Source organism: Balaenoptera physalus (genome assembly GCF_965194825.1).
Source record: "Balaenoptera physalus genome assembly, chromosome: 17".
NCBI lineage: Eukaryota > Metazoa > Chordata > Mammalia > Artiodactyla > Balaenopteridae > Balaenoptera > Balaenoptera physalus.
In genome coordinates, this window is record NC_138895.1 from 66,739,740 (window position 1) to 66,755,746 (window position 16,007).

General features: G+C 41.9%; 1 protein-coding gene across 8 annotated transcripts in view; it reads left to right on the forward strand.

Annotated features, from left to right (window-relative positions):
- Positions 1-16,007, forward strand: part of DEPTOR (DEP domain containing MTOR interacting protein) — a 196,179-nt gene that overhangs the window by 61,895 nt on the left and 118,277 nt on the right. For all 8 annotated transcript variants that reach the window (XR_014255491.1, XR_014255492.1, XR_014255493.1 and 5 more), the window contains exon 4: positions 8,103-8,281. Coding sequence is in view for 4 of the 8 variants with exons in the window: in XM_082433208.1 (XP_082289334.1) it covers positions 8,103-8,281 (179 nt within the window). In the remaining 4 variants the exon portion in view is untranslated. The remainder of the gene's footprint in view (positions 1-8,102; positions 8,282-16,007) is intronic.

The following is a 16,007-nucleotide window of genomic DNA, read 5'->3' on the forward strand; positions in this document are numbered from 1 at the left end:
GACAGAGTGGTTTGACAACAGAAGTGAAGGCCAGGCGTTTGTGTCTGTATCTTAAATGGAGTCTCAGTAGGGCAGAAACTCTTGATTCACCTCGTCTCCACACAGGGTCATTCTAAGGGGACCTTTTTTTTTTTGGCCACTCTGCAGCATGTAGAATCTTAGTTCCCTGACCAGGGATCGAACTCATGCCTCCTGCAGTGGAAACATGGAGTCCTAATCACTGGACCACCAGGGAATTCTAAGGGGGTCATTTTTGATATACTCTAGGATAATGATGTGTAGCAGGGGAATGCAGAGAAACGAGTTTCATTTATCATTCAGCAAATACTGTTCTAGGACCTACCGTACTAGGAAACAGCTATCAACCACATAGACAGGGATCCTGGTCTCAAGAAGCTTATAGTTAAGTGAGCAGGCCATTTCCCCAGGGCTCTGAGAAGGCCTTTCAGGGACTCTGGGAGCCCTTAGAAGTGGCACATGGTCTAGATTTGTGGGATGGGAGATTTCTTAGAGAAATAACATCTAAAACTGGAAAACTGAGGAAGCTCGTCTTCACTCTAAAATAGCTTATTTGGGGGCTTCCCTGGCAGTCCAGTGGTTAAGACTCTGTGCTTCCAATGCAGGGGACATGGGTTCCATCCTTGGTCGGGGAACTGAGATCTCACATGCTGCTCGGAGCTACCAAAAATAATAATAATAATAAATAAATAAAATACCTTATTTGAGGGTGAAAAGAAATGAGGAAGTGGTAGTATTCCTTATTTAGGCATTTTGTTTTCTAGATTCCTATCACTGATGTAGGCTCCCAGGTCTAACTCGATGTGGCTTTATTTTATACAGTTTATTTCCAGGACCTTCCGGTATTCATGCACTGTTCTTTCAGTACCTTCCAACTGATGTGACATGTTCCTCTTTGTGGGTTTCACATCTTTTTTGCCATTTCTCATTGATATGAATATATTCTAGTTATCTATTCCTACAAAACAAATCACCTTAAAACTGACTAGTTTAAAACAACAATGATATATTATTTCTCCTGATTCTGTGGCTTGCAAGGCGATTCCTGTACTGGTTTCACCTGGGCTCATTCATACGGTTGCTGGAGGGTCAGCTGAGCTGGAATGTCCAAGATGGCTTATTCTCATGTCTGAGAGTTGGTGCTGGCTATCGCCTGGGCCTGTGGCCTCTTCACCTCCAACAGGCTACACTTGCTTCCTTACACCGCGGTCTCAGTATGGCATTCCAAGGGGGCAACGGTGGAAGTTGCAAGGCCTCCTAAAGCCTTGCCGTGGGAGTCAAATCATGTTGCCTCTGTTGCATTTGGTTGGGCAGTGCAATTCACAAAGGCAGCCCAGGTTCAAGGGAAGGGGAAATAGACTCAACCTCTTGATGGGAGAAGCAGTGAAGTCAATTGGAAAGAAGCATGAGGGGAGCTGATGTGGCCATCATGGCACATAATCTCCTATGGAATGTCAGGATTCTGTCCCTTGTGTTGATGTATATGTGGCAGTTGTCCCTTCCATCTTCTAAGGAGGGCCTGGTCATTATTATATTAAATATAATTCTTTTGGCTCATACCAACTCAGCTGCTACTAAGCCTCTGAAAGCAGCCTAGTAGCTATTTCTAAGGATGGATTAAAGTACAGAAGAGGGTTCACTTAGGAAGAGGTCTAAATGATATTTTTTTTTGCAGATTTAATTTTTTTAATTGAAGTATAGTTAACTTACAGTGCTATTTTGGTTTCAAGTGTACAGCAAAATGATTCAGTCATAAATGTATATATGTGTGTCTGTGCGTGTATATATATATATATATATATATATATACACACATATATGTGTGTATATATATATACATATATGTGTGTGTGTATATATATATATACACACACACATATTCTTTTTCAGATTCTTCTCCGTTATAAGTTATTACAAGATATTGAGTATAGTTCCCTGTGCTATACAATAGGTCCTTGTTGTTTACCTATTTTATATATAGTAGAGTGTATATGTTAATCCCAAATTCCTAATTTATCACTCCCCTGCCAATAAGATTTTAAAGTGAGTTCTGTTACAAGCTGAATAAGGTTTTTAATAAGTTCAGTTATATGCTAAAAGCTTTTATAAATACTCTTAGTTACTTCTTGAACTTTTGGCTAAGATCAAGTATGGTATCTGTTCTTATCAGTTTAGTGTAAATACTCTTAAATACAAAAGCATACACTTACATTCTTAGAATTTTTTAACAAAAGTTTTTAATGATAGCAATCCAGCGAAGGCAGTGGAACATGTATTATCTTCCTCATTTAATGTGAGTTTGGGGACGCTTGAAGCAGTGAAAAATCATGTCATTAGTCTGTGGCAGAGTTGTGTTTGAGTCCCAGGTGTCCTGCTTCCCAAGGCTGTGCTCCTTCCATGGCTTCCAAATAGTAGAACACTGAAGATTCTGGGAAGAGTGGAGGTGACTCAGGAGTCCCCTTGTAGCTACTGGCACAAATTCAACACGCCCTGAGGAATGCACCATGATTAGTTAAGTTTAACGCTTTGTATATACATTGTCTTTTGTATTGTTAAGTTGTTTCATTCACACTCACCCTATCATTCTCACAACAGAAGGGCGAAGCTATCATTATACTCTTGAGAAAAAGGAAGGTTAAAAAAAGAAAAGTGGCTTGCTTTTCATCTCACAGCTACCAAGTGACCCATTCTGAATAAAACTTAAATCTTCAAATTCCTAGTTGAATATGCTTTCCACAGCAGGATTGGGCTGTAAGTCTGAAAGCACTGAAAATGAACATCATATGAGTGGACATTGAGGTACGCAGGTTCAATTACCCACAAATGATATGATTTATAAACGTGTAAAGTGCTCTCATTTGTATGACCCTGGGCAAGTTTCCTCCCCGCAACACTGAATGCTGTCATTCACTTTTTCTCATTTGGATGAGAATTACATTTTTCTCATATGGATGAAGAGGGGGTTGTATCGTAATAATCTCTAAGGTTTCTTCCTGCTCTAGAATGAAATGGTACAATTTGTGTTGCATACTATTGTTAGTTTGAGAGGACCTGAAGGTTTTTAAAAGAGAGAAATGAACTTTCATATAGAAGACAAGAACTCATCAGGAACAGTTCTAAAGGAAGATGATACAATGATTGTGACATTTTATGAGGTTCTGTTTTCATTGTACAAGGTTTCGTGGACAAACATGGACTCTGTCTATCCTGTTGGAGCTTATAATTGAGTAGGGAAGGTAGTCTTTAATCTGATAATTACGTAGACTGTATAGGGAGCAATGGAGATCTGATAATGATTGAAATGCAAAGGATAAGGAGTTAAGTAGGCTTGAGGAGTAGAGGAATAGTGGAGAGAAGTGAGGAGGAATGTTCCAGGTTTGGGAATGACATATTCAAAGGCCCTGTGGTAGATGGGCATGATATGTTTGAACTGAAAGAAGCCCAGCATCTCTGGAGCACACAGTGGCCAGAGGTGAGAATGTTCCAAAGGGGATGGGGTCAGGGTCATGCAGGCATTATAGGCCATATAAAGGGTTTCAGTCTTTAGCCTAAAAGCAATGAGAAGCCATTAAAGTGTATCTTCAACAGGGGCAGGACATTTTCAGGTTCAAATTTTTAAAAGATCATTTTAATTGCTGTGTCTGGGCTTGGGTGCTTGAGGTTGGGTTGAGAACAAGAGTGGGTGCATAGTATAGTCCAATTAAGAAACCAGTGTAACTGTCTAGGTTAAAGGTGTTGGTATTTTGGGCCAAGGCAGTGGCAGTGCCAAAGATGGGAAGACTTAGACATATACGAGAGCTATCTGGGAGGTAAAAACCACAGTTCAGACTGATAGACTGGGTTGAGGAAGATGAAGGCATCATGGAGGAAGCCTTGTTTTCAGGCTGCATGGTGGAAGCACTCACAGGCACAGGACCTCAGGTTTGGAGGGAAGAACCTGAGTTCAGTTTTGGGCTTGTTGATTTTGAGGTGTCTTTGGGATGTCCATGTGGATACAAAGGTCTGGGGTTGGGAATAGAGCCCTGGTCTAAGGATATAAACCTGAGAATCCTTGGGGCATGGATGGTAATTGAAGCCATGGGGATATAAGAACTTGCCTGAGAGACGAGAGAAGAGAGATATTTGGGGAACTGAATCTCAAGGGATTCCAGCCTTTAAAGTCCATGGAGATGAGGAGGCGGTAACCCACAATGGTCACTGAGAAAAGGTAGGAACAGAGGGAAACCAGTGCAGTGTGTGACGTCCTTCTAACTGAGGGGAGTGCTCAATGGCATCTGATGCTATTAATGTCAACCACATGGGGGACCTACAAGATGTCCATCGTATATGGACACGAGAATGCTTGTGCCCCTAGTAGTAAAGGCAGAAGCTAGAGGAGTGAAGAGTGCATGGGAAGGTAGGTGTGAGACAGGATACGTGGGGCTAGGGGGGTTGTAAAGGAGTGACTTATGTAGTTGTCTTTGTTCAGGCTGCTTTAACAAAAATACTATAGACTGGATGGCTTATACGATAGACCCTCATTTCTCACAGTCTGGAGGCTGGGAAGTCCAAGATCAAGGCGCCAGCAGACCTGGTATATGGTAAGGCACCTTAGTTTGCAGAGGTCTTCTCATTGTATTATCGTCACAAGAGAGAAAGAGTAAGCAAGTTCTCTTCTGTCCCTTCCTATAAGGACAGTAATCTCATCATGGGTCTGTAGGGGAACAGTTTGCCACCCCAAAATGTCTCTTTGGTGTGTGGATTACTTGGAGCTGAAAACAATCAAGGCCCGAAAGACTCTGGAAGAACCTTTGACCTGTGACCTAACTGCCTAAAAAGTTTTAGATAGAGGACCTGTTCCAGGAAGGGAGCTATCAACATAGATAACTATAGTATGAGCTAGGTGTGTAGGCAAGGAGAAACCTGGCAAGACTGTTTGTTAAAATTCCCTTCTGTGTCCCATTGTCTCTGCATGACACAACAAACATTTATTTACCAAACAGTTGCCTTTACATCTCCATGTGAATTGCCTTCCTCCCCTTTGAAGTCCTGAACCACTACCCCAACATCCTCTTTTGTCTTTAGCTGAAGGTAGTATTTAAAGTGAGGGTTTTGACTCTCTGACATAAATCACAGCAAGATCCTTTTTGACCCACCTCCTAGAGAAGGGGAAATAAAAACAAAAATAAACAAATGGGACCTAATGAAACTTCAAAGCTTTTGCACAGTGAAGGAAACCTTAAACAAGACGAAAAGACAACCCTTAGAATGGGAGAAAATATTTGCAAACGAAGCAATGGACAAAGGATTAATCTCCGAAATTTACAAGCAGCCCATGCAGCTCAACATCAAAAAAACAAACAACCCAATCCAAAAATGGGCAGAAGACCTAAATAGACATTGCTCCAAAGAAGATATACAGATGGCCATCAAACACATGAAAGGATGCTCAACATCGCTAATCATTAGAGAAATGCAAATCAGAACTACAATGAGGTATCACCTCACACTGGTCAGAATGGCCATCATCAAAAAATCTACAAACAATAAATGCTGGAGAGGGTGTGGAGAAAAGGGAGCCCTCTTGCACTGTTGGTGGGAATGTAAATTGATACAGCCACTATGGAGAACAGTATGGAGGTTCCTTAAAAAACTAAAAATAGAACGACCCAGCAATCCCACTACTGGGCATATACCCTGAGAAAACCATAATTCAAAAAGAGTCATGTACCACAGTGTTCATTGCAGCTCTATTTACAATAGCCAGGACATGGAAGCAACCTAAGTGTCCATCGACAGATGAATGGATAAAGAAGATGTGGCACATATATATAATGGAATATTACTCAGCCATAAAAGGAAATGAAATTGAGTTATTTGTAGTGAGGTGGATGGACTTAGAGTCTGTCATACAGAGTGAAGTAAGTCAGAAAGAGAAAAACAAATACCATATGCTAACACATATATATGGAATCAAAAAAAAAATCGTTCTGAAGACCTAGGGGCAGGACAGGAATAAAGACGCAGACTTAGGGAATGGACTTGAGGACACGGGGAGAGGGAAGGGTAAGCTGGGAGGAAGTGAGAGAGTGTCATGGACATATATACACTACCAAATGTAAAATAGATAGCTAGTGGGAAGCAGCTGCATAGCACAAGGAGATCAGCTTGGTGCTTTGTGACCACCTAGAGGGGTGGGATAGGGAGGGTGGGAGGGATACGCAAGAGGGAGGAGATATGGGGATATATGTATATGTATAGCTGATTCACTCTGTTATAAAGCAGAAACTAACACACCATTGTAAAGCAATTATACTCCAATAAAGATGTTAAAAAAATAAATGAAGTGAGGGTTTTGGCCATTTTGGTGAGTTACTCAATTTCCCTGGGTCTCTCCCCTGTACATGTTATTAAACTTTTGTATGATTTCCTCCTGTTAATCAGTCTTATGTCAATCTACTTCTTAGACCAGCCAGAAGAACGTAAAAGGGTAGAGGAAAACTTCTTCCTCCCCAGTAGGGCTCCACCCTCATGAAATAATCATCTCCCAAAAGCCCCATCTCCAAATTCTATCACATTGGTCTTTAGTGTTTCAATATGTTGCAGAAAGGGGGACCCCTTCTAGGGCCCTAGAGAGCCTAATAGGTGGACCCTCTCATATCAGATGTATTTTACGTGGAAATACATTTAGAGCATACTATGTAATTGTTGCCAATATACTGGACTCTTAAATCAGATCCTGTCATACTTCTGCTTGAGACTTCTCAATTATTTTCCGTTGCACTTAGAATAGAATCCTCAGTGGGGCCCATAACGATCTGCTGACCTGGTCCCTACCAATCCCCCCATTATGTCAGGGCACACTTATTTCCTTTCATACCCTCACATATCCCAAGATCTTTCCCACCCCTAGTCCTTGTGTTGCAGGAAGGGACCCCTTCCAGGGCCCGAGAGTGGGCTCTTGTCTAACAATCGGAAATGAATTGTCTGAGGAGACACGTGCTGACAAAGCAAGAGACGTTATAGGGAAGGGGTGCCCAGGCAGAGAGCAGCAGGGTAAGGGAACCCAGGAGAACTGCTCTGCCACGTGGCTCGCAGTCTCGGGTTTTATGGGAATTGGGTTAGTTTCCAGGTTGTCTCAGGCCAGTCATTCTGACTCAGGGTCCTTCCTGGTGGCGCTTGCATCGCTCAGCCAAGATGGATTCCAGCGAGGAGGATTCTGGGAGGTTGGTAGGACATGTGGACTGGCGTCTCCTCTCTCCTTCTGACCTTTCCCGAATTCTTCCGGTTGGTGGTAGCTTGTTAGTTCCGCGTTCCTTACCAGGACCTCCTGTTTAAGATAACTCCAGCAAGTGGCTACTATCTAGCCTGGCCAGGGTGGGTGGTTTCAATCAGTGGTTCCCCTAACAACTATGTGAATTTTGGGAAGACACAAACATTCAGTCCATAGCAAGTAGTCTTCTTATTAGCCCAATGACTTGGGAAAAGGAAAAATGCCTTTAGGAAAGAAATACGAGAGTTTTTTAGAAAAGTAGGGTGGGGTTTGGTCAGGAACTCCCTTTCAAGATGGCTAAACTGAATACAGTTTGCTAAAGCTAGAGTTTTGGATTGCTTTTTCAGTTTTTTTCTGATCGCCAGGAAAAAATGCATCTTATTCACTTCTGAAGCAGATCCTTCTCTTGACAATTGCGTTTGGGGCAGCGCCTGACAGCCACATCTGTCTGTCTGACAACCTTGCGGCGATACTTCACAGAAGCCTGGGATGGGGGATGTCAAATGAGTAATTTTCCTTTTGTGTAGGTTTCTTTTTCTTTCTCTTTCTTTCTTTTTTTTTAAATTGAAGTATAGTTGACTTACAATATTAGTTTTAAGTATACACCATAGTGATTCCAGATTTTTATAGATTTTACTCTATTTAAAGTTATTATAAAATATTGTCTATATTCCCTGTGCCGGACAATATATCCTTGTAGCTTGTTTATTTTGTACATGGTGGTTTGTACCTCTTAACCCCCAACCCTACCTTTCCCCTCCTCTCTTCCCTCTCCCCACTGGTAAGAGTAGGTTTATTTATTTATTTATTTTTTTCACTTTCTTCCTCCCAGGCTGATGAGCCCTGAAAACACACTCCTGCAGCCCAGGGAAGAGGAAGGGGTCAAGTATGAGCGCACCTTCATGGCGTCTGAATTCCTGGATTGGCTGGTTCAAGAGGGTGAGGCCACCACAAGGAAAGAGGCGGAACAGCTTTGCCACCGGCTTATGGAGCACAGCATCATACAGCACGGTGAGTGTACGGGTCAGCTTTTGCTAAACCCTAAAATCTTGTGCTACAACTACAGGCTTTTACTTCTCAGTCATGGCTCTGTAAGTCAACTGTGCCTCTGCTTGGGCTCAGCTCGGCTTGTCTCCAAGCTGGGGGTCACATTCAGCTATGTGTTTCATGCCTTCTCATTCTAGGACTCAGAGTAAAGGAGCATCCACTCTCTGGACTATATTGTTTTGACAGGTGAGGGCAGAAGCTAGAGAAGGCAGGCAGATTCTTGCAGTGTCTCCAAGAACTTCTGCTTGGGTGTGATTTAACATGACAGCTTCATGTCCAGCTGGCTATAGCAGGTCATCTGGTCAAGTCTGGATGGGAAGTAGATGGCTCTCGCAAGGTTGGTTGCGTTGGGAGAATGAAAATTTGCTGAACCATGGTTCAAGCTGCCACACTGAAGAAGTATCCAAAAGGCCTTCATCAGATTTTCAGTTTTTTTTTTTTTTAGAGCTGACTCATAATGCAATATAGTGTACTGTTCAGGAACTCTATTAGTTATCTATTGCTACATAAGAAATTACTCTAAAACTTAATGGTATAAAATAATAATAAATGTTTATGATCTCACATAGTTTTTGTGGCTCAGGAATTTGGGAGAAGCTTAGTGGGTGGTTTGGCTTGGAGGTCTCTTATGAGGTTGCAGTCAAGACATTGGCTGGGGTTACAGTCATCTGAAGGCTTGACAGCCTGGAGGATTTGCTTCCACAGTGGCTCACTTCTGTGCCTACCATAGTGCTGGTTCTGGCTGTTGGCAGGAAGCTTCTGTCCATTGCTCTATGGACTTCTTCATAAGGCTGCCTGAGAATTCTCATGACATGGCAACCTGGCTTCTTGCAGAGGGAGTGATTCAAGAGAATGTGAGACAGAAGCTACAGTGTCTTTTAACTGAGCCTTGAGAGTCACACACTGTCGTTTCTTCAATACTCTGTTGGTTACCAGGTCAGTCCTATTGAGTATGAGAGAGGACTATGAGTGTGATAACCAGGAGGCAAGGATCACTGGAGCCAGCTCAGTTCTTAGAGGCTGGCTATTGCAAGAACATAGGCTCTGGAATCCCAGCTCCACCGGTGATTAGCTACTTACCTTCTCTCATCTGTAAAATGGGCATACCTGCATAGGTTGGTTGTAGGAGTACAGGAGGTAGATATAATGCACTTGGCTCAGTGCCTTGCTCTTAATAAGCGCTCAATCAGTTTACTAATATAGCTGCAAGGTGTAGGCTTAGAACAGTGAGGAAAGGGCTGGGAATCAGATAAGCATTTCCGCCTAGGAGTCAATATGAAAGGTAATACTTGAATCATTCTTACTGTAGACTCTCCTACCTCCACTTCTACACAGGCCTAGAATTTCTATCCCAGTGTTAGGGAGATAATAATGGAATTATTTGAAAGAAACTTTTGAAATTATTGGGAGCAGTGTTTTACAAACTGCAGATTGCAACCCTTTAGTGGGTTTAGTGAAATAAGTTTAGGGAGTCATTCCCCCAGCATTAAAAACATTTTTTTTTAGCACAGGGAAGTATATTCAATATCCTGTGATAAACCATAATGGAAAAGAATATGAAAAAGAATGTATAAATAACTGTCACTTTGCTGTACAGCAGAAATTAATACAACATTGTAAATCAACCATACTTCAATAAAATTTTAAAAAAAAAACTACTAAGAAAAAAATTTTTTTTCCTAGACTAGACTAGACTCTTAGTACTCAAAGTGCGGTCCATGGACCCACAGTGTCACCTGGGAACATGATAGAAATTCAGAATCTCTGATCCTACTGAATCTCATCTACATTTTAGCATAACCCCGAGTGATTCGAATGCACTTTAAAAGTTTGAGATGCAGTGGATAGCATTTGACTAGAATAGAAAATTTCAGAGCATAGTTTATGTAATAAGGTCAAGGATTGTTTTGCAAAACATTTATTTCAGTTAGATATACACTATATAAACATATGGCCATAGTCATGTGTGCACTGATTTGTAACATAAAAATTAGTACTCTGCATTGTGGTCAAATATTTTGAAAGCCCCTGATCTAGAAGCATTGGTTTGCAAGGCACTCAAGCCACTCAGTATATTCTGGGGTGTTTTCTCCTAACTGATGTTGCCACAATGGCACTCACAGCTGTTTATTGACGGTCTAGTATGTTTCCTGCTGGGCTATTGATTGAAGTTTGGAAGGTGGATAGAATTGTAAAATGCCAGTATGGTTCCTGGCCTTAAACAGCTTATAGTCTTGTAGAGATTATAAAACAGATATAGAAGCAATTAGAGAGCAATTGAAGTTGTAGGATATATTTTATTTATTGGTTATTTATTTTACACCATGTGCCAGGCACTGTTCTAGAGATTTTACACATTAACTTATTGAAACCTCTTAAACTCTTTGAGTCAGATATTCTAATTTTTGTTGTTGTTAAATTTATCTTATTGTGGTAAGAACACCTAACATGAGATCAACTCTCTTAACAAATTTTTTTTAAGTGTACAAAATAGTAACCATTAATTACAGGGCAGGTATTTTTATTATCTCCATTTTACAGATAAGGAAACCAAGGCACCAATAGGTTAAGTAATTTGTTTGAGGCCACTCAGGTGGTAATGTCCAAATGGATATTATCGCTAATAAGTGTGAACTCAAAATTGGTTGGAGTGACTGGGGCTTTCCACCACGAAAAATGGTGTGGTTGGTTTAGAGTTAATGCTGTCATCTTTGCTCCAGACAGAACACTTGGTGATACCAAGCTCTAGAGAAAACCAGCATTTTATACTACCGTTTACTGACTGATAATGTACATCTCGACTTCAGAGAGAAGATAGAGGATGCCACAAATTGTTTCCAAATGATTTCCAAAGAGTGAGTAATTATACCTCAATTACAGTGTAATGATTATTATTTTTTTGGCTGCGTTGGGTCTTCGTTGCTGCACGGGTTTTCTCTAGTTGCGGCGAGCAGGGGCTACTCTTTGTTGCGGTGCGCGGGCTTCTCATTGCAGTGGCTTCTCTTGTTGCGGAGCACAGGCTGTAGGCGCACGGGCTTCAGTGGTTGTGGCACGTGGGCTCAGTAGTTGTGGCTCACGGGCTCTAGAGCGCAGGCTCAGTAGTTGTGACGCACAGGCGTAGTTGCTCCGCGGCATGTGGGATCTTCCTGGACCAGGGCTTGAACCCGTTTTCCCCTGCGTTGGCAGGCGGATTCTTAACCACTGCGCCACCAGGGAAGCCCCTACAGTGTAATTTTATAATGCTATAAATGCCAATTTTATAATGCTATAAATGCCATAACGTTGTGATGTAAAGGATAAAATAAGGAATTATTGTTAGCAAATCTTATCCACGGAAGTTTGTTTTCCCTGGTTTTAGGAGGATTGAATATTCTCTATATACAGAGTCAGAGTTTCCAAGGGAGTTCCAGTTTCCCAGCACAGCAGCTCATGGCTAGATCACAGATTCTAACTTTGAGTTATGAAAACATGGCCACCACATATGTGTACGTTAGAGTTAATGATAAATACCAGCTAGTATCTTAAGCAGAGCTCTGAATTGTCCAGCTAATAATTAATTTCATAAGTTAAACATTAAAGAAAGTCAGCCTCTAGGCTTTGAGCAAAAGGTTGCTGGATAAAAGTGGTTCCCTAGCTTGAAACCAGTAGGCATAAAAATCAAGCCCACTTATGAAATCCTAACCAGCTTCATTTATGAATGGTTAATGGTGCTCTGTAATCAAGACAGAACTTGTTAGCTGAGTAATTAACTTGCATGCAAATGTATATGTGTGTGTGTGTGTGTATATATATATATATATATATATATATATATATATATATATATATATATATATAATGATATTATTATCATTATTACAGTTTTACAGCGAAGAATTCTTGAATTCAAAGCCTTTAAGATACTTTTCCAAGGTTGCATAGCTAACCGGTAGCTACTAGGCATTGTGCCTTAGCAAGGAGTTTCTGTTGGTCCAGGATGTATGTAATCGGGTGTGGCTGCCCGGCACTGTGGAATGAACATGGTCTTTGGAGGGAAACAGGCAGGATTTACATCCCAGCTCCTTTACCTACTGTGTGACCTTGTCGACATCTCAACTCTTCCATTCCTCAGGTTTTAAAATTTATTAAATTAAAGTCATATTATATACCTTTGAGAGTTATGTTTGGTGGGTTCGTTGGGTTTTTGGTTTTGCTTTTTGAAATCCTAGGACTACCCACATGTACTAGAAAGACTCAACATATGATTGGACTCGTGGCTAAGATTTTTTAATCTTAAAAAGACACAGAGAAGGATCAGCAAAGGAAAAAGACACATTGGGTGTTGTCTGGAGAAATCCAGGTGCAGGATTCCTCTGTTCTCCCTTCCAGGGCCAGGCAGAACTGGTTCCTTCTTCCAGCAGGGACGTGCAGTAACACGTGTACAATATCTCTGCCCAGGGAAACCCACTTGAAACTCAGAGGGCAAGATTTTTATTGGGGGCTGCTCACAGAGGTATACTCTGCCTGCCCAGGCAGCCACATTCCCTGCCTTCCAGACTCTCAGAAGGAAAGCACGTATTCTCCATTAATTGCAGTGTTTGTGCAAACAATCTGGGCAGGCTGGTACAGCAGAATTCAGTGTCCCAGGTAAACGAAGTTGCCTTATCAGATGGTAACTCAGAGAACCTTTCAAAAGCCAAGTTCCCAGAAGCTAGCCACGGGCCAGCCCCACAAGCAGGCTTTTCTGTTTCAAGGCTGCTATGGTAACTCTTTCCTGCACAGAGCTGCTGTGAGAATTAAACGATAGAGGTGGGCAAAAGCTTTTAGCAGAGTCTACCTCTTATGGCCATCACATGCCAGCTATTGTACTTGACCTGATCAATTCTAAATAACAGTTAAAATGTACAGAGTCCCTACTATATGCCAGACACTGTTCTAATCACTCTATTCATTTACTCCTTTAAATAACTCTATGAGTTAGGTATCATAATAATTCTCATTCTTAAAATGAGGTTAAGTAATTTGCTGAAGACAAGAGCTAGTAAATGGTGGATTCAAGATTCACATCAAGGCAATCTGGCTCTTAATCAGTAAAGAAGATTGGATGCTAATTATAACCTCCACTAGACTAGGAAAAAAATTCTCAACTTTTATTGCATCAGCTCACACAGGCTGTCAGATATTGCAACTATAATCATTGTTAGCTCATAAAATATTACAAGATTCCTTTATCGCAAACAATGACCGAGTACCTTGAGATTTTTGTGTGACCTTTGCAAAGGCGATGAACACATTTCTTTACTCACGTAAATATCTCCCTCAACTGCTGAGCTGCTCTCCAGCTATCTTATCCTTAAATGGAGGGTAACAGACAGCAGAGAGTCACGTGGGTAAATTGCTCACAGCTGCAGCAGCTGACCCTGGATAATCAGGCTACCGCTGCTGTGTCCAGGCGTATAATTTCCTCTTTTAAAGATTTAGTCAGAGCACTTTAACAATTTCAGCACTTCATCAAGCCCTCTTTCTTTTTCTTTTGTTTTTGAAAAATATATTTATATAAATTTTGCAACACACAAAGCAGTTTTCCATGTATTATATTTTTAATCCTCCCAGCTGCTTGAGGGTAGTTTTGGTGATCCCATTCTCCAGTGGAAGACAGTAGCTGAGACATTCTACCTGGTAGCCATGAAGAGAGCATTTGGGATCTTCTGCAAAGGAAGTTAGGTGCCAGATCCAGACAGGAATTAACCCCATCTTCTCAGTAATTAAGAGCACTTGACAGAGTTCAGCCCAGCCTGGAATAGCCTGGCCAAAGAAAAAGAGAGGGAGGGAAGGAAGGATGGGAGGAAGGAAGAAAAAAGGCACTGATGATTGAGGAGTTTGCAACTTGCCCGAGACCATATGATATTACAGAAAAAAGTTATTCTGACACTTGTTAAAATGGTAAGGAAGACTTTAAGAATAGTGCAATAGGAGTATTGTAGCAGGGGAGGGAGATGGGGCTCAACTCCAAGTACAGCAAGGACAAGTGGGGATTTATAGCCATGGAACAGGGTGAGGGGGTCAGTGGATGGAAATTTATTCATGGGAGACACCGAGGGCAGGGGAATTTTGAGGCCAGGGACTTAGACGTCAAAGATGGAGGATGAGGAACTTGATAAAATAATAAGAGTGATCAGATATCACGATCTGGGGGATCCTGACTTAGCAGGATTCTTTGCTAAGGCTGGGCTGGGTAGGTCAAATCTGGCTGAGTCACATGCCTACCTCTTGACCCTGGGTGAGCAGGGCCCTTTGACTGACAGACTCGCCAAGTCGGGGAGGGGCATTCTTCCACCAAAAAAAATATTTTTTTTGAAAGTTCTGTTACCACAGGATAGGGGCCAAGGTCAAGGCCTAGTAGAAATGAGGGCTCAGGGACTTCCCTGGTGGTCCAGTGGTTAAGAATCTGCCTTCCAATGCAGGGAACGTGGGTTCCACCCTGGTCGGGGAACTAAGCTCCCACATGCCGAGGGGCAAAATAGCCCGTGCTCTGCAACTACTGAGACTGTGCATTCTAGAGCCCCAGCGCCACAACTGGAGAGAAGCCTACACACCTCAAGGAAGAGCCCGCGTGCCGCAACTAAGACCCAACGCAGCCAAATAAATAAATAAAAATATTTTTTTTTAAAATGTAAATGAGGGCTCAGAGAAACCTGCCTGAAGTCTGGAAAGGAGAGAGTCTTTGTCAATGGCACCCTACCCTTGCTTGCCTGCCCTTTCTTCCTCCCCATCAAGACTATCCTCTCCTGCTTTTGCTTTTGGTAACTCCTCGCCACCAACAAAATGAAGATTTTTCTATTATAGGTGGTACCCAGTATCTTAGTGTTTCTTTACCCTTAGCTGGAATATAAGTGCTTTGAAGACAGAGAATTTGTTTTCTGGGAATTTCCTGGTGGTCCATTGGTGAGGACGCCATGCTTCCATGGCAGGGGGCACTGGTACGATCTCTGGTTTGGTATCTAGATCCTGCATACTGCTGCATGCAGCCAAAAAAAAAAGAAAAAGGATTTGTTTTCTTGTCTCTGTATCCCCCATGGCTTGGCACTTATATATTAGCTATTCAGTAAAAAATGTGTTGAACGAATGAACGACAGTAGTGACCACTTTTTGAGGATTTGCCATTTGCCAGGCACAGAGCTGGGTGTGTATACCAGCTAGAGTTCTTTGAATATAAGCAGCCTCAAATCATCATTTGCTTCAAATATATGGCAGAGCTAACTAATAGTTAAAGCACTGGAAAGCCAAGCTGCCTGGAGAAGAACTAGAGCAGCTCTTGGGGATCCAGTTGCCAGGAACTAGTGACGAAGGGCAATCCCTCTCAGACACCTACAGCTAAGAAACCAGTGCTAGCTATTTTCTGCCTATGCTGTCCCTCTCTCCAGAGACTAAACTCTAGAGAACAACACTGATTGGCTGAGTCTGGGTCACATGCCCACCTCTTGCCCCCGGGATAGGCAGGGCCCTTTGACTGACAGACTAACCAAGTGGTGGTGGGTCAGGTCATTGTTCCACCCACAGAAAAAAAAATTTTTTTTTGTAAGTTCTGTTACCACAAGGCAGGCTGGGCAGGCGAAAGCAACAGATAAGCTGTCCTTTCCTGCTGTTAGTTCATTTAATCCTCCCCCTAAATCAATTCACTTGATATTATTTTCCCTGTTACTTTAGATGA